The 26,409-nt window shown below is 46.2% G+C and overlaps 1 protein-coding gene across 1 annotated transcript in view; it reads right to left on the reverse strand.

Annotated features, from left to right (window-relative positions):
• Positions 1-1,601: 1,601 nt before the first annotated feature.
• The window catches only part of SYNPO2L (synaptopodin 2 like), a 40,086-nt gene continuing 15,278 nt past the window's right edge, over positions 1,602-26,409 (reverse strand). Inside the window, exons 3-4 of the mRNA XM_082486180.1 lie at positions 23,399-24,060; positions 1,602-8,237 (exon numbers count right to left, since the gene is read on the reverse strand). Coding sequence (XP_082342306.1) covers positions 5,896-8,237; positions 23,399-24,060 — 3,004 coding nt within the window. The 3' untranslated portion in view covers positions 1,602-5,895. The remainder of the gene's footprint in view (positions 8,238-23,398; positions 24,061-26,409) is intronic.

The raw sequence follows: 26,409 nt of genomic DNA on the forward strand, positions 1-26,409 counted from the left end.
AAGCTGCAGCAAGCCTCGCGCTGCCAAAACTCCCTGGTATGAGGCTGGCCTTCTCCTCTGGTATGTGGGACTGAGTAACACCATATGTGAACGCCAAAAGAGGATAGATTAGGAAGAAAGGATTTCCTAAGATTTTAAACCCTCCAGACTTAACACCGCATCAAGCAAATGCCAAAACCCCAGGTAACTCACAGAAGAACAGTGGCAACATCTAGTGGCCGTTGAAGCTATCGGCCTGCACTGCCTGGGAATACCCTTATTCTTCCTACACGCCACATACTTGCCCTGCTGCACTATTTCCTGGACACTTCTCCTTCCATCGGGTTTGACTGTGGGGGTAGGTGTCCCCACTAGGCACCTTACTATTTTCTAGTTTTAAACTACTCTCTGAGTAGCGCACTGAAGTCCAAGCTCATCCCTAACCTGCTGCATAGCTGTTCAGTGATACTTCGGCTTTGCTTTGGGCCAGCAACCTCAGGGCTGGCTCCTGTTCCACCTTTGAAAGTCTGTTTGTCTGGCTCCTTCTGACATGATCTGCTGTGAGGAGAAATGACTCTCACTTGAGAAGGTTGTAGAGGTTAACAGGGAATTTAATCAGAGCCCTGGACACAGCAACTGTCCTGCAATGTGTCAAACCATCTGGAGTAGCTCATAATCCTACTATATCAGTTTTATTAAGCAAAACAAGATGCAGTCCTAATCTGCAGCCTGTGCATCTGTAGACTTATTTCTTTGGGAGCTGTGCTTCTAGTTGGACAGAAGCTCAGGTTTGGCATCAGCAAACATCGCTGCCCCTTTGTGCATTTCCTATCTGCAAATCAATCAGAAATATGCTGGATAGTTCCAAGACCCACCTCCAGACCACTGTATAAGGGACCCCTCCTTGATCTGAAAAACATCCACAAAATGATACCTGGACAAGTGTCCAGAGTCTGCAGTCCAGTCCTACAGCTGCCCTTAGCATCTCCTGCAATGCTCAGGAATTGCTGTCTATGAGTGGCATGCATCTGGGAAAGGCAACCTGCTAACATTTGTCCTAAACTGAGCACAATTAACCTCTCAGGACCCAGAAATTGAGTAGATTTTAACATGAATAGGGTCAGAGTTAAGATTAGGCTTGGAGCCTGAGGATACAATGGTATATATTTCATTTTCTTACTGATTTAGTTTTTTGATCTGTTGGTTAATATCAAGAATAAGTAGAATCGATCAATGTGAGTTTATATTTAGATTTACCAGAGCTGACAAATGTCCATCAATACCAGCAGAGGGTAGGGCTTAGGTTAGAGCAGGGTGGACCAGCTGGCGGTGGCTCATAAAGAAATTTCTTCACCCTGCACCCTGTCAGTGAGTGTGTGTTTTATAGACTGTAGTACCAAAGTTTTGGATCTTATGTAAGTTTTTGCTTGCATGGGGCTTTTTTAATGTATAGGGGGTTTAAGCCCAACTTAGGTGTTTTTATTGCTGAGACATCCCATCTTTTTTTGGAATCCTTATATTCTCTTGGCCTTAGTAGTTTGTTGGTAGTGCTAATTGCATGTGCTGTACACATAGCAGTTACTTCTGGGTGCCAAGCAAAGAAGGTGACAAAGTGCCACGTGTAAAGTGCATATCACAAGTTTATTCTTCTGCACAAACAAATAGAAAGTGACTGGAAATTGGGAAAAAAAAAAAAAAAAGACAAAACACAAAAGGAAAAAAAAAGTATTTCCATAAACAAAGATGCCAAATCTCCTTCTGGGGTCACATCTTCCACCAGAGAAAGCACTGCTGCTGGGCTCCCATTTTCAGAGCACTGACAAGTCTCTTCTAGGAAGAAGGTCTGATAGGGGATGCTGGATATTATAGCAGAAAGGGAGCATATTCTTTCTGAGGGACAATCCTTGCTTGCACTGTGCTCACATCTGGTAATCACTGACTTCTCATCACACCAGTCTCTTCCGAGATTCTTCCTCTCAGCTGCTGAGGTTATCTCTGGCAAGCATTCCCAATACATTCACAGGGAAAGGACTGACACTTCTGAAGCAAAGATAAACCCCTAGAGTTGCCATAGCTGCAATGTGTAACCTGCAGCATGCTAGAGAGGAGGGATGATAGGCAGTTTTAAATCAGAACCCATGCAGACATCTTCAAATGCTTAACAAGGGGACACTGGGGTTGGCCTACCACTGCAGCTTAAAACTTAGCAGGTGGGAGCTAAAACTTGTCAAACAACTGTTTATGTCTGTGCTTGTTCAACATCTGAGGAATTAGAAACTTGGAGAGGCTCAAGACAAGCTCATATGTTTCAAAAGTATTCCTCATAACCTCACCTGTGACCTTTCTGACAGGCCAGCCACAATATTTTCATGAGCAGACACTAGTAGAGCTGCTTGAAGCCAGCAATAGTGCAGGTTTCTTCCTTATAGCTTAGCAGATTCTCAGTATTATTTCTCATCTCATGCTACTTGTAGCCACAGGCCTTATTTGGGATACTCCACAAGCACTGTAGGCCTCATCTGCAACACCCTCTGTTTCTGCAGATCAAGTCCTGTGTCAGCATAGGATCCAGAAAAGATGGTGAGGGGCTGAGATCCATCAAACTACTTTGGCTTTTCTTTTAAACACAGCTTGGAACCAAGGATGTAAGAAGTGAAATGCAGAATCCCCAGCCTCCTGGTTCTTTTCCTTGCTCTGATGTTTAATATTCTTTCTCCAATTAGGCCTAACTTTTTTTCATCTCCTGCCCATTACATTATCAGAAATGATGGGCCAAATACAGTTATTCCACTCATGTGGGTCCTGACATCTAACATTCAACAGTGTCTGGCCATCACTCCTTGGCTTGCATCAGTGTCTCCCAGAAATCTGGAGTGGCACCACTGAAATAGTAACCACATGCAACCTCCCTTACATGCTAAGGCCAGATCCTTTTTTTTTTTTTTTTCCAGTGGCAAAATGGATTTCCCAAGACACTCAGGCCCTGAGAGCACTTACCTTTAGGGGCCTGAGGAAAAGGGACGTTGGAGTAATATTCAGATTTTTGAGGTTATTTTTTCACTGCAGAATTATCTTGAGCACCCTTTCTCTGGTCCGCACAACCCCGCTCTACACCTGAGTACAGTGATGCTTTCAACCTGAGCTAGCTTGTCTGTCTAAGGCTAGTGGTTGTAGTGACAGTGATAGACAGCATTCCACAAGGAGACTAGAGACCAAGCTTTTGGAGCACTGCTAGTCCTTGAGTTCCTTCCCACTGCTTTCCTAGACAAACAGAAGACTCCTCCTTCCATGTTTGGGAAGAATCACAGAGGTTCAGCTTGCTACAGCACACAGGACTTTTTTCCACAAACGCTGGCAATGCAATGCAGCACAGGATGAGTGAGCAAACAATAATCGTTCAAGTTAGATTTTGTAGCATGGCTGCTCCCCTTCACCAGAGCTAAGTGGATTCTGGTGATCTGAATTAACTGTGGTGATGACTTATCCTAAAACCTCCCTTCTTGCACTTTCCAAGAAGATATACAATCAACTTATCAGTTAAGGTAGGCTGCTCCTATGTCATACAACCAGGTGCAGCACCTCTTCTGACTCAGCCACCCCTTTGCTCATTAACTCAAGGCATTCCTAAAGGTTCTCTCCATGCTCTCCCATAGCTGATAGTCTGCCAAGTGAGGCGTAAGTGTTGTCCTCCTCCCTCCCCAGCATGCTTATCCTATGTTTCAGGGCCCCCAGGAATGTGTGCTGCAGAACAGGCCCAGCCAGAGTGTGAAGGATTCAAAGGCAGGATTGTGTATTACTTTTCCTTTTCTCTCTTTATCTCCTTCCCAAGCTTGCCCAGGACTAGAGCTGCTAGCTAGGTTCTCCAGCCCTCTTTTTCTTTGTGGGAGAGCACACATGCAAAATCTCTAGGGGCTCACAGGGAAGCACGTTAGAACCTCCAACAAAAAGTAGAGCCCCCAGCTTTCATGAAAAGAGCTACATACCGTAAGCTCCAGCTGTGCAGAGGAAGGTTGGCTTGGACTTATTGTGAAACCACACTAGCTGCACTGCTTACAGACTTGGCATCAGCCCCATTTGCACACCTTTTTTTCTCCCCAGAACCTACAATTTTGTACATCCAAAGTTTGTGCTCCGTCCTGACAGAGAACAGCTTCTGCTTGAAGAGGAGCAAGTCTAGTAAGATGGAGACATGTCTCAAGCAGGGGTATGAGACCCTCATCCTGGCTCCAGTACTCATTCCTGAGGTTCTAGCAAAAGGCTGGGCAACCCCTGCCCAGAAAGAGGTGGCAAGCCCCTTCCCTGCAGCTGCACCATCTGCTGTGTTTGGGAGCCAGTGCTTCAGGAGCAATGCTTTCTTGGCGTACTTGTGGGATCACACTGTAAAAGTGGCTGCTGCAAAAGGGGGAGCACAGGCGGAAAGCAAATCGCAGGGGTGTGTGCAAACCAGAGCACAGATGACATGCACGCACACATGCACAGTCCCTACTAATATCCTGAATTCTTCCTTGGGAAAGGGAATTCTTTCTTCCTGTATGCCTTTAGTGTAGGAATTAAGTCTGAGGCTAGCCTGGGACATTCAAGGAATAATCAGTCCTGTTTCCCCAGCATCACCAGCAAACGAGCTCTGTATGTGTGTGTGAGTGCAGATCCTCTGGGACTCTCAGAGCACTTAATTTCTTACCAAAGAGACCCTAAGAATACTTAAATAATTTAGTATGAAATTCTACTTGTGACTTTCTGTTTCCCTGTCCTCTGCTTCCATACTGAGAGTGTCTGTAAATGGGCTGTTTTCCAGCTCACCACAGAGTTTTCAGCAAGTTTTATGTCATGACCCATTTCCAACCTAGCCACTTCTGTCCTAAACTAAACAAAAAGATGATATGCAAATGCATATTCAATCTTGTCTCCTTTTAAAGCCAACTGTACCTTCTCCCACACAATCCTCCTTTGTACTTACAGCATCTGTATCCTGTTCCAGTGGGACTAATGCTGCAGGGCCATCCTTGTGCCAACCCGCCACTGCCTGAGCTTAGTTTTGACTTTGTGTATCCTCAAAAATTGATACTTCCTTTTGCGGTTCCCCCAGCTTGTGATAGGCCCATCAAGTCCTTTCAACAGCCCTCTTTGACAAACTGCTCCCAGACTTGATAGCCGCGTTTAGTACCAGCTAGGATGACTTTCCCTTTTAATCCCAGCCCTGGTGACTGGAGGGACGGGCACACATGGCCACCCTCCTGTGCAGGGCACACTGCCCACGCGTGCATGTGCAAACACCCCTGCTCACTTTGCTGTCTTGCCTCCTTTCCCATGCCCCTCCAGAGGGGAGGCTGGGAGAAGTGTCCAAGGCAAAGCCCCACTTTCACTTTCACCCCGTGCTGAGTGTTGCTGTGTGCATGTGTGTGTGCACACAGGTGCGTGTGTGCAGGCTGACAGGCTCAGAGAAAAGCAGTCTAATGGGGAAGCTAGGGCTTCTGAACTGTAATCCCACCTCTGACCCGTTCTTCCTGGAAAGCTCTTGCCTCCCAGTCTCCCTCTATTCAGGGGTAACTCCAAAGCCCTTGGGAAAGGAAAACCACTACCACCTACATGTCCTTATGTGAGACAATCCCTGCCATTCACCCCCTCCACAGGTGGGTTTTGCTGCTGCATGCAAATTCCCGGTCTCCGTGTACCACACACGTGCCCTCTCTCCACGTTCTTCCTCCTGCTGTAGCAACAGCCAGTAAGCCTTGCCATGAAGCTGCCTGTCTGAGACCAAGGGGAGGCTGGGGGAGAGGGTGGTGCAGAAGGGGCATAATTATTTTTTTTTCTCTTTTGTTCATTTGTGTCATTCATCCCAATGTACTGAGCTGACATGAAAGACAAAACGAGCACTATCTCTGCGGGGCCACAGACAGGGTAGGAGGGGTGCCTACCTCAGTGGTGGCCAAAGCTTGGCCTCCACACATTGGCCTGCATCCCAGTCCTCGCTGCTGAGAATTTGGGCCTGGCCACCTGAAACCGAGTGGCCGAGGCTGGGTTTGGAGAAGGCCCCTGGCCTGCCTGACCAGGCTCTGGGGAGCTCTGGTATGGCTTAGGGGACTGTCGGCTGAGCTCCACCTGGAAGGGCGCTGGTGTAGTGGGGGCAGAAGAGGCCATTTCTGTTCTCCACACTGGCTCATCTAACGTGGTGGCCGAGCGGGGCACAAGCACGGTGGGTGCCAGGCTGCTTGAGGCTGGCATGGGAGCCGGAGTGGAGAAGCGTCGAATCTCCTGGGTTTTGGCTGTTTTCACAGGGACCTGCTTGGCTGCTGTGAAGGACGAGCTAGCCTGTGGGGCTGGCTGACCAGGAGACTCCTGAGTGCTGAGGCTTGGGGGATCCCCAAAACAGAACATGGCCGACTTTAATTGATAGGGCTGGTGGCGCATTAAATCAATGACCTTGATCCCTGATTTCTGGCCAGGTGCCTTTTTCACTTTGCTCTCTGCTTTGCTAGCCTGAGATTTGCTGGCTGCCAGTGGATAGAAAGGGGAATGCATTGGGTTGTAAGCTATTGGAGGGGGAGCCCGGATGTTGGGTGAATATTTCCAGGATGAGGGTAGAGAAGGAGAAGGAGACGGGGTCCTGGGCTTGGACTCTGGCTTTGGTGTTGTCTCCACCACAAATTTGTCCATGCGGCTCTGGCGTTTGGCAAAGAGCTCTGCCCCCTTGCCTTTAAGCTGAGGCATGTCCTGGGCCCCATTTACCAGTCCCGCATCTTGCTGCTGAGGCTTAGGAGCCACTGGAGGTGGGGTCTTGAACTTGCGGCCAGAGGACTGCATGAAGTTGCAGGCCTCAGCACCCAGGCTGAGGAAGTCCTCCTCAGGCCCAGACTCAAAGCCTGTCCCGGGGTGGTCACCTTTTGGCTTCTCATCCAGGTTCTGCACCAGAGACAGGAGCTCAGGGTTGGGTGAATTCTTCTTCTTCTCCTCAATCTTACTGAACATGGGTTTCTTGTTGCCCCGCCGGCGAGCCTCCTGCAGGATGCCTGTGCGGGGAGCTGGCACAGCAATCCTCTGCTCCCTGGAGGTTAAGGGCTCAGAAGGAGGTCGTGGCATTGCTGGTGAGATGGAAGGAGAAGGCTGCTTTGGCACGGGGGAACTGCTTATCGTGTGCTGTGATGGTGCTGGACTAATATACAATGAAGAAGAGGCTGTTCCAGGGACTCGTGGCTGGGATGCTGCGGAGACCACCTCCCCTCCTGGCTTTGAGGGAGTTGACAGAAAGATAGAGGTGGTGGATGTCCGAGCAGTGTTGGCAGAAGGCTTTGTCTCTGGAGTACTTCCTCCCTCTCTTGGCTGTGACTCCAGCGGTGGTGTTGGCCTTCCTGGTGCAGGAATATAGAGAGATGTGGAGGAGCTGACTGGACCACGGTGCATTGGCAGTGGTGTATTGGCAGGTGCTCCTGGAGCCAGAGGAGAGAAAGGGGGAACCACTGTGCTTTGCTCACCCAGACTTTCACTAGGTTTTTTGGGTGCAGATGGCCTGAAGATGACAGAGGATGTTGCTGGGCGTTGGCTGGAAAAGCCAGGAGTAAAGGGCCGTGCAGACCTGTTGAACATGCTTGTTGTGCTTGCAGAGAAGGGGTCAGGGGTGCTTGGGGGAGGCAGGAAGAAAGTGGGGCTAGGGGGAGCCAAGAGCTGAGCGGGAAGAGTGGCTGGCTGCTTGCTGGGCACTTGCATGCCTTCCAGGTGGATGCTGAGGGGCATGCTCTCTGCCTTCTGTGGCACAGGCATATCTCCGTTCACCGTGCCTTGCTGTGGCTGGGCAGCTGAGGCAAGCTGGGGGCTCTTCTGCACCGTGACTTTCTCGACTGTGTACTTCCCAGCCCGTTCCCTCTGCTGCTCAAATAATCGAGCTCCTTTACCTGAGGCCTCACTCAAACCTTTTTGCTTCTCTTCCTTCTGTTCAGAGTCAGACTTGGACTTTTCAATGTCCAGGTAAGTGTTGTCCCAGTCTGAATGATTAGTTAGGCTTCGGGCATCAGAGAAACCTTCCTCATCAAATTCAGACTCACTAGTTGGAAAAACTCCGTCTTCCTCCTCGTAGGAGCGGTCTTCGTCAACACTCCCAAAACTTACCAATGTATACTTTTTAGCCCTCTGCCTGCGCTTCTTGAACATCAGCACCCCCTTGGAGTGGGGGTTGGGTGCATCTGTCAGCAGGGATGCAATGGTTCTGCACTTGGTTTTGGCTTCTTTCACGCTCTTCTCTTGGATGCTCTCGTGGCGGTGGAGCTCTGCAAGAGACAAAAAGAGGCAAGCTCAGAGCTCAGCAAGCAGCTGGGTGGCCAAAGATGGACAACGATATGACTATAGGTATTCTAGTGCCCATACGAGGAAACACACTGTCACCCCCTGCCCTGCTTTTTCTTTCCTACCTTTGCTGATACCATCTTTAGGAACTGCTGATAGAAACCCAGGTGCAGTTTTCTCTTTCACTGCAAACACAATAGAAGTCCATGCAGGTGTGGGGCGGGAACTCCCCCCTCTCTGACAGATGTTGTCTCTTTCCTGGTCAGACCTGGGATTTCCTATTTCTGCAGCACATGGTGAAGAGTCCCAGGCTCTCACAGCGTTTTTACAGTGGATGCCCTTGCTCATGGGAATTTTTACCATTTCCTTATCACCCTAAAGGTGGAGCCCTGCTTTTCATAGACCTTCCTCCTACCATAGGGAGGACTCCCAGGAGCAAGCAATCTCTCTGACCCTGAGAGTCTGGGAAGCAGATGCTGCTACTGTTAGCACCCATGTATGTGTGCAATGGGAGAGGTGCTCTGTGGGCACAGCCAGGCTGCTCCTGCTCTGGGCCCTGCAGTGTCAGCTCTACAGAGTCAGAATGTTTTGCAGCAGAGTGTGTAAGGCTGTTTGCTGCTCTCTGCAGCAGCCCTGCAACAGCAGGAGGCATGTTTTCACCCTTGCTGCAGTCCCTTGCCTGTGCCCCATGCCCAGCAAAGAAGAGGAGCATTTGCTCCTGAGCAAGAATCCCAGACCTCCACAACTGATCGGCCAGGCCAGAAGGAATCCACTTAGACAAGCTTGCTTGCAAAAGCCAACACCTGTTGGGACACTGGCATGAAAGTGTGGGATAATCATTTTCCGCCTGCTCTGCCAGCCCAGTGGTCAGTAAAGCCCCAGGAAGGAACATTGTGTTCTCTGCCCTGCATGCAGGGAAAGCAGAGGGTGAACAAGATGCAATAGTAAAATGAAACTCAGCTGCCCTAAGGAAGGTATGGACATGCCTTGAATGAGTGCTCAAGTGACAGAAACCAGTGCTAACTTTGCACAGAAAAAAACCACCCACACCTAAACAATAGACTAATTTCTGATTTTTTCATTTCATCCTTTTTCTTACTTCCATTATATTTTTCCCAGTATGATAGTACAGATGAAACATCCATCCACTGCGTGCATCTAATAATTTGTCAAAAAACTGTGTAGCACCTTGTCCAGCCCTGATACTCTCCAGAAAGAGGTACAAATTTATGCCCTGCTGAAGGGAGAGGAGAGGGACGGGGACGGGAGAGGAGAGGAGAGGAGAGGAGAGGAGAGGAGAGGAGAGGAGAGGAGAGGAGAGGAGAGGAGAGGAGAGGAGAGGAGAGGAGAGGAGAGGAGAGGAGAGGAGAGGAGAGGAGAGGAGAGGAGAGGAGAGGAGAGGGAGAGGAGAGGAGAGGAGAGGAGAGACCTGCAGGCAGTTCTGAGTGTTAGCTCAGGAGAGGATGGAAGCTGCTTAGTCCTTTCGGGATCTCACTTCTGACCATTTTATCACAGAGCATTCATTCAACGGGGATCTGCTAATGAGGCAAAGTTACCTGTGGTGGGGGACAAGGATCTTAGCTAGGAAGGATACTAGTCTTCCTGAGGGCTGCAGATGTGCCCAAAACCTGGCTAGGCTGCGCAATTGTGGCAGGTGTCATCATTCCATACTGCACCAGTGTAACCACAGCAGAAAGAGCTTCCCTCTCTCACCCCATGCTGAAAATAAGGTGTTGATTTGCAGAGCAGTCATCCTTCCAGGAAGCTTAAGATAAATACAAGGAAAGATTCTTCTCAAGGTTTGCAGCCATTCTATAACACATGCTGCTGCTTTGGGATTTCAACAAAGGGACTTCAGCAGTTTGAGATCACCTCACGTGGATGCATAGTTCATTCCTCCCTTTTGCACCCAGAAAACTGGAAATAGCAAAATTAATGCTGGAAAAAATGTCTCACTATTTGTTCTCGCACTTGCAAAGGGAAGGCTCTCTGCAAAACTTGCCTTACAGAATGACTCCACCTTGCTAAACCAAGACTGAAATAGTTTCCAGGTTTTTGTGGAGACTTACTGCTCTTCAGGGCACTCATAGACTTTCCCTTAAAGACCTGCTGTCCATGATGGAAACAAACTACCATCTCTGAAAGTCTGTCTACTCTACTTAGAAATCTGCATGCATGTGTCTTTGAGGGTGATTCACAATGGAGGAAATAAGAGAGATTTCTTTCTTGCTACAAGCATCCTTGCTATAATCTACTACACCTCACCTGGTTCGTATTTTGCTTCTAAATTTAAAAGGAGGAAAAGCAGCACTATAGAATCTTAGTCAAGTTCAGAATATCTAAACTCTGGGCCCTGAGTGACTCACAGGAGGATTTCTGGCATTGGGAGCTAACATCTAGGGAGCTACACCATCCAAAGTAAGTGTCTGTGCAGCCCTTTCAGGCAGCAGAATACCCTGAAAGCGCTGAACTCTGGGCTAGCAAATACTGTCAGAGAAAATATAATAGTAGACAGTCTTGGCTATGCCTCCACCAACTCTTGCTCTTGGCTCAGTGTTAGCATCCACGCACAGCTTCCCTAGGAAGTTTCTCTGAACTGCCCTGTGCTCTGAAGCAGCTGGCAAGTAAGGCCCTCTGGGAGTTACTACTTCCCTCTTCTTCCTACTTTCTTTCTCATCAAACGCTAAATAATTATACCAGTCATCCTAACAGAAAAATGGTCATGGTATTCAAGCTACAATCTCCCACAACAGTTTAAGAAAAAAGGGAAAGATAAATCTTCCTGAGATTACTTGCTGAAGGTAAAGAGCAAGAGTGAAATCAGAATAGGCAAAAGAATAGGGGAAGGAGAGAAGAAAAATGAGAAGAAAGGAGAGGGAGAAGAAAAGAAAAGAAAAGAAAAGAAAAGAAAAGAAAAGAAAAGAAAAGAAAAGAAAAGAAAAGAAAAGAAAAGAAAAGAAAAGAAAAGAAAAGAAAAGAAAAGAAAAGAAAAGAAAAGAAAAGAAAAGAAAAGAAAAGAAAAGAAAAGAAAAGAAAAGAAAAGAAAAGAAAAGAAAAAGAAAAGAAAAGAAAAGAAAAGAAAAGAAAAGAAAAGAAAAGAAAAGAAAAGAAAAGAAAAGAAAAGAAAAGAAAAGAAAAGAAAAGAAAAGAAAAGAGAAAAGACATCTGTACCTGCATAAGGCTGATCCAAGCTTGAGAAGGCAGAGTCCAGACCTGGGGAGCTGGGCATGTCACAAAGACCGTTTAATTCACAACTCCCCATAAACAGAGAGAGAGGCAATGAGAGAGAAGCAAAGCAGTTCCCTGCTGGAGCAGAACCAAAACTCTGAGGTGTCCAAGCCCTTTGCTATCAGCTCCACAAGCCTTTTAAAGCCTCTCTTTTGTCTCCTAGGCATTGCTGCCGAAAGCCATGAGGTCACTTTTTCTATTTTTGTCTTCTTAGCTTCATCACTGAGCAGTGTGATGGACGTTGTCACCTGGCACTTAAACACCCTCCTTCTTTCCCCCACCCTCTACTCCCTGTGACAAAAAACTCCTCTTTTTTATTTTAAAATAATAAAATATACTGTATACTCTCACTGCTTCTGTGGTGGAAGCTTCCGGTTAGAAAGGTGCAAGCTTCAGGTTAGTGTTTCCAATGCCTCAGTGTCCAGCACTTCTGTACTAAAGAGCCCTTCAAAGAGATGAGACTAACACAGTGCTCATGTCCAACATAGACAGGCAGAGAAACCCACCTAGGAGGAAAGCAACTTTCCCTGTCTAAAACCTTCAGAGAGCACCCAGCTCCAGATAAATATAAGGAAGACAAGAGAGAGGAGAGGCTTTCTTTTCCTGTGTTTATCTATTTCCTCCCATGTCTGAGAAGAACCAGTCCACGATACACATTTCTGTTGGGTACCAAGACTGAGGAACATTTAACAGAGGAGTATTAGGATCCTTGGTGCCTGTAGTGAAGTGATTTTGTTTAATTAGAATGGCAGAGGCCGTTACCTACCACTGAAGAGTTTGGCCGTACCCAGGGAGGCTCATGGAGCGTTTGGAGGCCAAGTGGTGTTTTGGCAGCACCATTCAGAGCTTCCGCACTGGAGACTGAGAGGTGTTGAAAGACGAGATGCTGATAGTGAGGACTGGGGTGGATGGGGAAGAAGGGAACAGAGGGTGCTGGGAGTCTACAAATCTCTGCAGTTGTGGCCTGCCCAGCATCTCCTCACACTTTGGCAAGGTCACATCTTACTGCCTCTTTCTGTACATAAGCAATAGGTCCTGTGAGCGAATCCCAAAGCTGTGGCCAAGGGACACTGCCTTGTAATTCTCCCTCCCAGCAGTCCCAGCCTTAGCAAGACTGTAGCCCAGGACTGGAGCAGACCATCTCCAGTGTTAGTGAGTCTAGAAAAGTGAAGGTCTAACCATGCCTCCTGAAACCCACTAGCCATCGCTGCATGCCAAGGAAGACAGCTTCTGCAGGCAACGTTGCTGTAAGAGCGACCTGTCATGCTTCATACAGAGGCTCTTACAGCAAGAGCAATGAAAGTGGTTGAATCTCTTCTTTGATGAATATTTACACATATAGGGATACAGGCTCTTTGGGAAAACTTTGTAGAATCTGATACATACAATATGCAATTGGAAATAAAAATACAGCTCTGCAGCACAGAAAAAAATTCTCTATTAAGAACATTCAAATGGAGTAGATAATAGAGTAAATAGAAGGGTTATAAAATTCTCCTAAGTGCTAGTATGGTGGATCATTTCTATAGAAAACTTTTTGTTAACTTTTAAAGCACTAAATTATGTTGGAATAATCCACAAAAAGGAAAAATTTCTATCAAGCAAAGCCTACAAAGATATTTCCATTAACTTAATTTAACTAAATTTCACTGATATGAAATGAATTATGTTACTAATTACAGCAAAGAGAAGTGTAAAAAGTATAAAACTTTTCAAGATCAGGCCCTATTAAAAGAAAGCATTTCAATGTATGCTCAGGAAAACTACTGAACAAGCAGGCTTACACAATGCCAGACACTGTTCATGTTCACGAGGAAAAGAACAACGGTAAATTTTATTACCAAAGACAAAATTCTAGAAAAGCCATTACCACGGAAAATAAGCATGCTGCTAATTTCAGAGATAAAGAGCCTGTTCCTCTGTGACGAAATACTACTTGTCTACTATTTTTTCACATGAGATTTTGTTCTTCAGCTATTTATGTTAGACAAGGTCATTTTTCCATGGCTAACATTGCAAATATCCCAGTAAGTCATTAGAGGCTATAGACACCTCATGCTTCTCATACCTGGAGTCCTTTCAAAATAAAATTTGGATAGATTATATTGGCCGCCTAAGTATTACCCTGTTGAAAGCTTCAACCTTTCAAGCTTCGACCAACGTTTGAATTGCAAACAGTAAAGCAGAGGAGTGTATATTCTCTTACTTAACAGAAGAGGTAAAACTCTTGGGACAGAAAACTTGTTTCTCATTCATGGATATTTGTACACTTCCATCACGTAATCTGTGCATAATATAAAACATATATATGGCTTCAGCTTCAATTTAGGATGCTACAAGTAAATGCTTCAGTCCTACTCAAGTCTGCAACACTTAAGCGTGCATCTGATGTTAAATATATAGTTAAGTATTTGTCAAATGAGTGTTTCTTCTTAAATGGCTAGTGATTTTAAGAGCTCCCAGTAAGGCACTGCCCTACTACAATCTCCTGGTTTTAGAAAAACAGAAATCAAGCTTCTGTGCAGGTGAATCGACAGCCCAGGAGGAAAAAACATGCCCAGTCATTTTGTAGATTTTTGACCATTCTTAGCCATTCTGCGCCTCCCACACTGCTATTGAAGAGCTCTGCTAGGCAGAGAGGGTGCAGAGACGTTGCTATGTGTGGCTGCAACATATTAGTCTCATGGTATCCTGCCAGAGACTTGAATAGCTTGTTCCCCTCAAAAAAATCTCTCAGTTGAGTGAGAGTTTCTTCCCGAGCTCAATGGAAATACATCCTCAGTGCAAAAGGTAGCACACATGGCCAGCTCTCCTGTGCTGACAGCTCACGCTCAGGCCTTGGATGTTCTCTACATAGTCTTCTGTGAAAGATGGCCAAAGGCAAGCTTTCTTTTGCCAGGACAGCACCTGTTGAATGCCCTAGTGAATCTGCTTTTTGCAATTTTAGCCCTATTTCCTAAGAAAGGTTTATGCAGTCATACTGCATGTCTTTTGATCTTATTTGTTTCATGGTAATAGCTTTTGAGCCTATTTGCTAATTTTAGGAGTCTGAAGTCACAAAGATACAATGCTCCTAGAAGTTTACATGAAAATAGGTGGCTGGACAGAGGAGATAGACCCCACCATAGGCAGCAGGAAGCCTGAGTGCAGTCTTAATTAGGCACCAAAAACTGAAGAACACACACAACAGAGAGATTGTGAGTTCTTTTTTTGAATGTGAGAGACATCAGACAGATCTGCATGTTACTAGACATGAGAGAACGAGATATCAAATGCAAAACATAAATTAAAAGGACACCAGGATCTGTTAATTTTGCTGCTCACAAAATTGCTTGATGTCTAACAGCAGGATACCACTGATTCATCTTCTCTTTGTCCTTCAGTGTTTCCAGCATCCACTCTCTAGTAACACAGACAAGCATATGCTTATCATCTGGGTCTGTGGACTTGATTAATCCTGTAGCACTTCCCATATATTCTTGTTATCCAATTGATTTTAGTCCTTTGCTGCACCAGTCAAGCTCCTACTACATTTAAAAATCCAGCCTTTCACAAGACAACCATTTACCTTCCATGTCTTATGTCATCTGCTCATTAATACACAGCAACGTCTGCTGAATCCTGAGGCCAGCCATTAAAAATGGTATTATTGCTATTTCCGTTACTGCTTGCTAGGTACAACCCACTCAAGAGAAACAAAAAAACATTTAAAAAACTTCACTAGCAGGAGTTTGCAGTTGAAAAAGCAGATAGGAAGACAACAGTAGTGTACCTCCTCAATCCAGTAACCCACCTCCCTCCCCTGTGTCCCCCACACACCTGGGTTTCTCTGGGAAGAAAGACCAGAGAAAAGCTGTGAGGTGTCCCAGCCAGGTCCCAGTTCTGGGTAGCAGCAGTTTTGTGGCTGTGGGGTGCCCCACAGCACATACTGCCTGTTCTGTCTAGATGCAGCCAGAGGACAAGATCCACTGACAGAAGAGAGGAGGGTTGGGATTTTTAATCATCTGCCTCCTTGCCAGTCATATAACATTGAGGTGGGGAGGACATTTGATTGACATATGTTAGTGTTTAAAGCTGCATGGGTGAAAATATAGAGGTAGCCCTGTTAGATTCAGAAGCCCGGTGAAACACTACTACCAACTTAGCCAGTTAGCTAATCTGACATCATGAGCCATTAATAGTTATGTTTTCGGTTCTATTCTTAGCCAATTGTGCAGTCACCTTACAGTAGTCCTATCTCATCCATATTTCTCTCATTGGAAAAGTCATGTGGAACCATATCAGATATCTTACCGAAGCCAACATATACTGTGTCCACCTTATTTCTTGAGCCACAAAATCTTATCTTACTGAACAGGTCAAAGACTATGTCTTTTTCTCATTTTTATTAGTCCGTCTTGTTTTTACTGATCATTTTGTTTTCCACAAAGTGTGCTCAAAAGAACTTTCTTCACCTAACTGAAGCTAAACATTTATTTTTCTTTTCTTATTCCCAGAGCCTGTGGCTCTCAGAAGGGTGCTATTCTTGATCTCTTTCCCTGAGACCCTTCCCATTATTCCAGGTTATTTACCAAGGACTGAGAGCCATTCTGATACAATTTTCACTAATTCCTTACATTTCACCCTACAGAGAATATGATTCAGTCTTGTCCTCTCAGTATAGTCAGTGTATCAAGATATGCTGAATCTACTCGCCCCCGTTCCTGCTCGTATTTCTTTTATACAAAGGGCTTGATTCCTGGCTAACATAAGCAGTAGAAACACTGATGACAGTGAAGCTTTACAGATTTCACAACAAACTGATCTTCCTTCCTATGATGGATTTAAGTAAAACTGAAGAATGATTATTTGTCAGTTTAACAGTTTTATCCTTCCCAGCTATAATTTTCTCTCACTTTTATTAAGCAATGACTCTGTTGTTTAATTACCCCTTGTCAAAGTCCTTTTATGCCTCACCCTTTTATGCTTCTCCCTCCCCCATCACTATCACTTTGTCTCATTTCAGTGTTTTCTGCAAGCAGAGTTGTACCAACCCTGTCAGCAAGTCCCATATCACTTTCAGAACTGATGGAAACAACATTGGACAAAGAGAGGGATTCCCATTGCCTGTTTGCATTATGATTTCTTTGAACTCGGCTCACAAAATCCTGGAACCTAGAAACTATCAGCTTGGCTAAGACACTCTATGGGGTTATATTTATAGTTGCTTCAGTGTGATTATTGCTCTAATCACCTTGAGATTGGGATTATTGGCAAAAGACAAAATTTTGGCTTCACCCCATTGATCCCCATCAGCTTTACACATCCTAAGTCACTCCAGAAGTGCACGTGCAAGGACAGGCTATGTTAACTTATTGTGTGTAGCAGCATATTCAGAAAAATCACTAGCTGGGGCTCTGCAAGGACCATGGAAGCATGAGCTCGGAAGAGAACTGCTGATGCTGTTTCACCAGCAGCAGGATGATGAATGACTTTTGACCATGTCCGAGGAACTATGTCCCAGAGTCAGAGTCCCTGCGCTGACAATAATAACATAGAGAGGTAATGTCTGAGTAACTGATAGTTTAAAAAAGATACTCAAAAAAGTATCTCATGTAGTGGAAATACTAGGACAAAAGAAAGTCTTAATTTCAGGGATCACATACAGCTTTCCTGCAAACATCTTCAAACACTAAAGATCTTTCCCCTCCCAGAGAATATTATATGCAGCTAGGTTTATCTTGAGCTAACACTTGTTCAGCTAAATCCATGTCTCTGTCAGGCTCCGGGGCAGCAGGATAGCAGTGAGGTACAAAGGTGAAGCAGAGCAGAGCTCTATCAGCCTTACTTCCAGTGATGCAATCCACAGCATCTGCATTGAAATGCTGGACAATGTTCCTGAGGGAACAATGCTGGAAGTCTCTAGTGAGAATACCTGAGGATGATGGCCAATTACTTGTAACAATTTCTGAGAAGACAGTAGGAAAAATTCATCAACACTAGCCAAACCTGACAATGTCTTATAATCTGTCTTCTGTCCAAACAGTTAATACATCAGCCTGGAAATATCACCTCTGTGCTTTCAATAGAAGAACATAAGCTGAAGGCATAAGCTCAAATGCAATACTCAAGCGTAAAACTGGAGGAAGAGGGCTCCCAATGCACAGTGTTTATCTCACTGTTGTCTTCTTTAATAAATGCCTTCCAAGCTACAGAGAATTCAAAACTGAATGTTAGTTATCAACTGGGATATTCTTCAGCAAAGACAAACAACTAGACTGCATACACCAGTGTATGTAAATTGATTTCCCAAGTGAAGGCCATTTCCAGTTTAATGTGTGCTGAAGTGAGAGATGAGACTCTCCATCTGTGATTCAACCAGAGAGGCTGTTGTCCTTGTTTTCCTAGTGGTTGGCTGCTCACTGAGTAGCAAGGGCCAAGAGTTATTCAGCATTGCTTCATACTGCTAGGAACAGGCTTCCTGTAAGATCAATAGTTCAGGCAATTCATTTTAATCTCCTGGTCTGAGCAGAATGCTTTTCTATTCTACTTCAAAGCAGGTAAGGTGGGGACAGTTGACTACTATCCTAAACCTTTTGGTCTTCTAGACTGCAGTGAATGGCAAAACCAGTGAGCTAGCCTAACAATCAGGTAACTATGATCACTAGAGTCACAACTGTCAAAGCTGAAAGCCAAGTAGAAAATGTGGTGCAGTGAGTTCAAACCACCGTTTAGGTACTTTATCTTGTTCACAGCTCCTGTGGCCTATACTGATTGTAATAGGCTGACAGATGGCTTGCTGCACTCTCCCCCTCTGCAGGGAAATGTGACTGCAGTCACTCTTAGAGAAGGTGATCTGTATGCCCCTCCAATGAATAGGCCACTTATTTATAAGCATCCTATCTTGACAAGTGATGCTGCTGTACATCCGCTTTAAACAAGAAGGATTTCCTTTTCTGATACGGAATGTAGTAACTTTGATGACTCTACACAGGCAGCCAGGCCCATATAAAGCAGAGGAGGAAATTTCCCCACCCATTTTTCCCTCCCTTCCCCTACCGTACATGGAGAGGCTCTTGAGTCCTAGGAACTAAAAATAGTCCAGTGGATAAGTTTAAATTGAGATATTTTGAAGCACTTCTTGCACTGACACAAATTCCTACAGTGTGATAGCAAGTTAGGACTAGACTGCCATCCTGGTATGTCTGTCTTCCACTACCAATTGCTATTTCCAGTTGTGAGAAAGCCTGTGCCTTCATCCCTGAGTGGCGATTTAGAATGGAGGTGAAAATACAGTGCACCTTTGAGAGTACAGGTGGCTGAAGAGAATCAGCCTTGGCTACAGATGAGTCCCAAGCCTCTGAGGGTGGGGTGAGCAGAGGAGGACACTGCAGGAACTATGGGGAACCAAAGAACCTCACTAGGAATTACTTGTGACAACTATAGTCTGACTCTCCCTGCTACAAGCTTGCACTTTCCACTAACCTCCTGAAACTCATTCAGATTTTTTTATTTGTATTTTCTGCCTTGTTATCTCTTCCTTTCCTTCTGCACTGTCCAAGCAGCACAGAAGTCATCTCAGGAAGGGATGTGGCTTGGCCCTTTACAGTGATGATGAACTGAAGCCCTAAGGTTCCCCAGTTTCAGCAGGGATCAATCACCTCTTTAAAGAGAGCAAGTTACTGTTTTAGTAGGAAGGAAATGAATTTGTAGTTTTGTTTCTTCAGATTAGGCAAAATAAGTACGAGTAGTCTCCAATAGTTCATTTAAAGTACAGAAAAGAGTCCCTGTTTGCTGGCTGTTCTCTTGCCCCGCAAAGCAAAACACGAGGGTGCATAGTAGCCGCTAGGTAGCAATGAAGACTGAAGTCCTATGTAGGGCAAGTGTCCCACATTTGGATGGTGTGTGGCTCCCCACAGCGCCCCACTAGTCTGCATCAGCAATGTTCTGAGTGGTTTTTGAGCAAACATGTCCAAGTCATGTTTCCTGTGGAGGGCTGGGATGATGTACATGTTTATCCCACAGGTTGGAGAAAATGAGCAATACCAATGTGCAAATAGGGCCCAAACTTCACCGCAAGGGCTATTGACTCTCTAAGGAGCTCTAAGGCCTTTGTCTTTGCTGGGGAAGGAGAGGCACAGTTCAGCAGCTGACAACATGCAGAGCATCGTGAGGTGGCACCATCGGCTACTGCCCTCTATTCTCTGTGCTTATTTTGCTCCACCCCACCCACTGCCAAATCCTCGTCTCAGGCTGTTGGTACTTGCCACCATATTGTGTTCTGCGCCTGGAGTCAAATCCTAGCCTAGTGTAAATAAGTAAGCTCCATTTTCTCCTGTGTTACTGTGATGCAAAGCAGGTGTTGGACAGCAGTGCCACCTCCAGCAATTGCCATGTGATTTGTATCCTCTTAGCAAAGGCAGGGAAAGCAGCTGTAGTTGTCAGGAGTTGGTGGAGTTGATGGAAAAAAATACACCTACTGGAGAAATGTCAATCAGATTAAAATTAAGAGAAAATTAATCAGTAACAAAAAGCATAAAGAGCATAAAGACCGATCACCCATCTTGATGAGACTAAGAAAGATGGTGCGGGAATATGGTAAGCATTTCCTACTCTCATTGATGATCTTGAGGACACTATACAGTCAGCCCAGATCAGATTTGCTAACAACATCAGCAACGAAGGAAAATCATACATAAAAGGGAAGGCAGGGGGGCTGAATCAACTTGCCTATGAGGTGGAAGGTTCAGAGCTCTGGAAAGCATGCAGTGAGAACAAAGGTCTACAAAAGCTCTAGAGACAGGAAATAAAGAACAGAGCTACAGATCTTCAGAAAAAAACAAGAACTGACAGGTAATAGAAGTCTTACTGAGATCCTTGCAGGGCAGTAGAGCTGTGAAAATTGTCAGTTGCTACTCTCAGTGGTGTGCAAAAGAATTATTATGTACTCTGTTCTTGTACAGGGATTTCAATTATTCATCTAGAAATCTGATGTTTCTAGATACTCATCTAGAAATACTATACCTGTAATTCTGTTTGCCTGAGGTGCGGGCACGGATGGGAAGGAAGAAAGTCTTTGTAGCTTAAAAATGATGGTGAAAAGTTAGAAAGAATGAATACAAAGGACAAGAGCAATACTCCCGAAATTGGAGAAAACAGCAGAGCAGGCATGAGAAAGGAGTATGTTCTAGAAAGAAAAGGTGAGGAACCATCTGAGTAACAGTCCTAACAAACCAAACAGCAGTTTTTCACATTCCTATGGTGCAGCAGTGGGAGTCATAATGGAGAAGGCCATGGCAAGGCAAGGATGGTGTGCTGAGCAAGTTCACTGGGAATATGTTTAGAGACATAGTGCTCCAAAAGGCAGACAGACATCTGATTAGGTAGTCATTAAATGTCTACTGCATATATATCAAGCCCCAGGCTCCCACGACTGACCATCCAAGTCACCTACTGTAGTTAGATTTTTAAAACTTGCCTAGCATCTAAACCATTTTGTGTTCCTGTTTAGCAAAACCCAGGAGTCTTCATGTCCCAGAGTAGGCTACTGTACTGTGGGTATTGCTAAGGAAAGGCAGAGACACAGAGCTTTAAACTCTGATGGCTCCACGTGAGCCTAGAGCAGCTGTAGGAACTGAACCAATGCAAGCCCAAACATCCTTGCCAAGGCTACATCTTTCTGGCAAGACATGCTGTACCATGTGCTTCCCACACCAATAACTTCTCTGCAGGCAGCCTCTCCACAGAGCCAGTGCAGCTCAGCAGTCCCACATCCTCCTGTGTATATTCCAGGTGTAAGTACTCTTTAGCTCTGTTCACCACATAATGAACCTACTATCCCTCTTCCTTCCTTGCTTTCTTCCTTCACAGAATTACTGGCTGCTGATCATTACTTTTGTTTTAATGGCTGCTGTGTTCCAGCATGATCAGGTCATAGAGTTTTGCCTTCACATTTACTGCCAAGATTCCTAATCCAAGAAAAGGCCAAGCTGGCCATGTGAGTTGCTACCCATGGCAGAGTAACTCTTACATAAGGACACCCAAGGCCAAACATAAACCAGAAGGGGGGTGAGTGGTGGGGGGTAATAGGAGAATAAAATATTATCTAAGTCTGCAGTGCTTCTGGGAACCCTACCTCTAGCTGGCAATAGAGTTGCATCACCTTCTGCCATGGGATATTATTTTGCCATCAGAAATGCTCTGCATTAAATACATGGCTTTCCTGGGAGCCTTCTGGATTGACGCTGTCCGTGGAAATAAGTCTTGATGTAAAGCAATTGCTCATACACTGCTAGAACTATCAGGTGGCAGGGAGCAGCTGAACATGCCTTTCTCAACATTCACCACATGCTTGTACATTATTCAAAGGGGGAAAAAATAGCTTCATCCTCAGGGAGGCTGAAATTGCTACTTTCTTTGCTGTCCTAAGGAAAGTGAATGCTAAATACTACAAGGAACTAGTACAAGGCACCAGGTCAGTTGTACTGCCTACCAGGGCCAGACACAAGGGACCCAACTGAGTCTGTTGTCTCAAGGCAGGGCAGAGCAGTAAGACAGTGCCCTGCCTGATGGAAGCAGCCTCGATTTGAAAGTTACCTCTATAGGATCCCTTAGGCAGAATAGATAAAGGAATGTTTAGCCTGAGGAAAAGAGAAAAGAGAGGCTTAACAATTGCCTTGCAATATCATCTGGCCTGGGGAAAAATGTCTAGCATTTGTAGCAGAGAATCAGAAGTTAGAATCTGTGTGCTTTATTTCTGCTTCAGTCTACTAACTTTTCTGTATCTCTGTTTCTCATTCTGTCCCCCATCTAAGTCACTTTTTTAAAACCCGCTTTATTTCTAGGCTCAGAGAAGTAGAAATCAGTCAATCATAGTGCACACTGAAGTACTCATGTGAAAACAAGTTTTGATTAACTTGTTTTTAATATTGGATAGATCACAACTGTGAAATCAGGTAACATCTTGTTCTGCCTTCATGTTTGGGTTTGAAATACTCCATGTGTAGCAGAAACCAGGAAAGATATTCACAAGTAAGGTCACTTCAGGTCCATCACCCATGTACTACACTACATTTTTCACTACTTTATTCCACCTGGAAAGGTCTCTATGAGTAGGGATCCCATGACAAGGAACTGTTCCAACAGCTGATTTAACAGCTCCCACCTGTCCTGGCTGGCAGAACCTCCACTGCCAATACCTAAAAAGTGATAAATTTGACCAGAACTCACTAGCTGCTGCCAGACACGGACACCTTTGCTGGAGTAAATGCCTGCAGAGAAAACATCCTCTGAAAGTCAATGTAGACAAGTCCCTCCCTGAGCTTGACAGGGTGAGAGAAATAAACGAGCTACTGACAACACTCTTTCAGGGCTATGTTGACTGCAAATTATTTCTACTTGGTCCTTAATCATGTGCAATACTATATGCCTCTGTGCCCATGGAGAGCTGAGCTGAACAGGGGGCTCCTCAGGAGCCCCTTGGAACGAGCACCCTGTGCTTGAACACACAGCTAGCTAAAGAGCAAACTGAGCTGCTGTGAGATCTCTGACAGGGCAGGCCTGGGAAATGTAACCCCCAACTTCTTTCCTGACACTGAGTCTTCTTCAGCCCACAGTGCTAAAGAAATCAATGACCTCCACCCTGTTTCTAGCACATAGAGGTGCTACGGCACAGCTGGTTATGTGTCTGCAGCTTCTATGAGCGACTCCCAGATCCCAGACCCTTTCCCTCATCTGTTCCTTTGGGACATCTTGGGTGAGGTAGACCCCAGTGCCAAAGCTGCAATAGGAAGCCCCAGTCCCTGGAGGTCTGAGTTGACTCTGCTTCTTCCCAAGACAGAGGAGCTAACCCACTTGACATTTGCAGGAGTGAGGCTTTTGGAAGGAGATCCAGTGTAGGAAGAGGGCATGGGTGAGTGGCAGGGTGCAGAGGACTTACTGGCCTGCTTGGCTTTCTCCGTGTACGTGGTGGTTAGGTCTTCATCAACCGGGTGCTCCACTGGCCCCACCATGGGGATGAGATGACGTTCTGCTCGAATAGCCTTGGTGGCATGGGGCAGGAGCATCGCCTCTGGAGAAGCTTCCCGTCCCTCTGTTGATGGTGGCCGCAACTGTCCCTCGCTCTCTGAGAATGGAGTGTCTGTGCGGCTGCCAGGCGGGCAGGTAATCTCCCTCTTGGCCACCCCGCTGGAACTGGCTACCTCAGCTGTCCCCTGTGCAGCAGCCTCCGGCATGCTCTCGTAGCCGCTCTGTTCGGACAGGGACACCTCATCCTGAGGCGCATCTGCCTTGCTGTTGATGCTGTCAGGTGGGGAGCGCGGGCTCTTCTTACGAGCCCGTCGGTGCTTCTCCTGGGCTACATTGTCAGCATCACTGTCTGTCTCGCCATAGTAGGCCTCACTGTCTGGTGGGGAGGTGAGGCTCTCCAGGTGCCTCTGTGACCTCCGTGGCTGCGAGGGCTGTGCAGTGGCTGCGGCTGCTGCTGGTTCAGGGCTCAGTAGCTGCGCCGGGGGGCTGAGAGGGGATGGTGGGGAGAGCACTCGCTGCCCTGGAGAAGGGGAGCGCTGGAGCCGTGGGCCGGTCTGATCCCCACCAACTATCCTGGGGGGAGAAGGAAAAGCGGTGAGCAAGGTCTGGTTGGCGGGGCTGAGCTGGAAAGAAACCCTCAAATGTGAGAGCGGAGAAATGATTGAGCCAGTCTTTCAGGTGTCTTTCAGGTGGTACAGACACCTGAAGTGCAGACACCAAGGGCAGACTCATCTCTTACATCAGCTACGGTGCTCTCATCCTGATTTTCTGCTTCACACACTTGAAAATCAGCATTCCCTGAGAGCACAAAAATCTACCAAGCCAGCTTAATCAGCTCCCCAGGCATTTCTCCTGGGGAGGTGAATTCCTGCATAGCAAACATTCCCCAGGACAGTGGGACATACCCCTACAGCCTGCTGCTTGCCAGGGGGACCGGTGGTGCCTGAGCCACCGCGCTGCCCTCCAGCTGGTCCCAGCAGCTGGGACTGCACTGTCCAGCTGTGTCAGCTCTGTGGATCCTGGCACCCCCAAACTGCTTTAGTTCAGAGTGGGCTCCAAAGAAGATGGTGCTGTTTGTTTGTCCTGACCTCTATGTGGGAGTAAATAGTAAATACTTAGGAGACAAAGGCCCAAGTATTTTTTGGGGGTAGGACTCTGCTATCCTGTAGTAGGAGTCCACCCCGATGTGTGGCCTGCTTGCTGTGGGACTGCTTCACAAGCTGGCTGCCAGCGCCTGGGTCTTGATGACCGTACAGTCGTGCCAGCCAGCCCAATCCATGGTGGCATTCGCCTTTGGCTTAGACATAGCAACTTCTAGCCTGTAAGTCAGCTGGAAGGATGACTAGAGTAGGGGCAGGGCAGACCGGAGCAGTCAGCCTGAGACTGCCAGAGGGAGGGGGAACTGGCTGTGCTGATGGGAAAAGAGCCAGTTCTGTCCTCCCTCTCATCAGGAGTGAGTCTGGATTTCAATGGCAGCTTGACTCCAGACCACACAGATGGGGCAGGGAACTTCCTCCTTCCCTTGCCAGAGTCACCAGGGTTTGTTAGAGTTATAAAGAAGCATTAAGTATTTGCCTTCTGAATATGCATACCGGGAAGCCAGGCAGACAGCATTGCCTCTGTAAAACTGGAATTCATGACTTGGATCCCAGTTCTAAACTGTGAAAAGTTTATAATCATGTCAAATATCAAAACCTTTGTGGAAGCTAAGGGTGGGACAATTTCCCTGACTATTTTTTTAATATTTGCTATTATGAACTCTCACAGGGGAGCAAACTCAAAGCTCCCCAAGCAAAACAGAGCAGTCCTTCCTCTTTAAATACTCAACCAGATAACTGAAAAGCACTACTGCTTGTAAGCCGTTTTCTCTTGTTCTGCACTGTCAGGTCACAATCTCTCTCCTTTCCTCTCTTTCTCTGTTTCTGCACTGACAGAAATACACCTGTGACCTTGCATGCTCGAGAGACATCCAGCTACCTCTCCTTCCTGAACGGAACTGATTGGTGTTTTCTCTGGGAACATAAATATGAAGTGGGAATAGAGATGTGATAAGAAAGCAATATTTTATGAGTTCTCCACTATCCCAAGATGAAGCCAACTGGTTACGCTATTTGCAAACCATCCGATGTTGGCTCCCAGAGGGCTGCTAGAAGTCTCCCTTTGTCACTTTGCTAATTCAAAGTGTGCTGATTTTGGCCCACTGGAATTTGCCCAGGCACCTGTTGGCTGCAGATAGGCTTTGATGGGGTGAGATAAGGCCTTGGCAAAGGACCGGCAGCTATTCTGGACACCTTGTGCAGGGCTCACTCATCCCACTTAATCACAGCTAGGGTATAGAGTGAGCACATCAGAAGGCACCGGTGCTTTCCCTGAAGCCAAGGGGAAGGTCCTACATGCTCAGGCTTTCCTTCTATGAGCACTGCCCACCTCTCCCCCTGCTTTACAGATGCCAGCAACCAGTGCGGCTCTCCCTTCCCACTGCTCACAGTGCTCTGTCTTTTCAGGGCTGTAGAACATCACATCTCCCTGCCCCCTTCACCAAGGCCTTATTTCCTGAGGGCAACTTCTGTTTTGGCAGCAGTGTGGACTAGCTGGGACCTCACATAGCTTGACTGTCGTCGTCTTTATATGATTCGTTTACAGCTTGGGCCTCATCCAGCACGCACTGAGGCACTGGGTTAGTTTAGCACAGGTAGAACCAGGGATGTTACTGGGACCATTTTTGTGCTTAAATTTGAGCCTGATCTCCACTATTCTGCTGGACTAGAGACTGCCAGAGATATTTCTTCCTGTAAAAAGGGACTCAGCTACATACCTCTTATCTTTCTGGAAGTCACTTCACCCCCTGTCGGACTACAATGGCCTGCTGTAGAAAATACTTGGGTAATCTTGTCTTGGCTCAATTATCCAATGTGTAGTCAA

The sequence above is a fragment of the Vanellus vanellus genome (assembly GCF_965231255.1).
Source record: "Vanellus vanellus genome assembly, chromosome: 7".
Lineage (NCBI taxonomy): Eukaryota > Metazoa > Chordata > Aves > Charadriiformes > Charadriidae > Vanellus > Vanellus vanellus.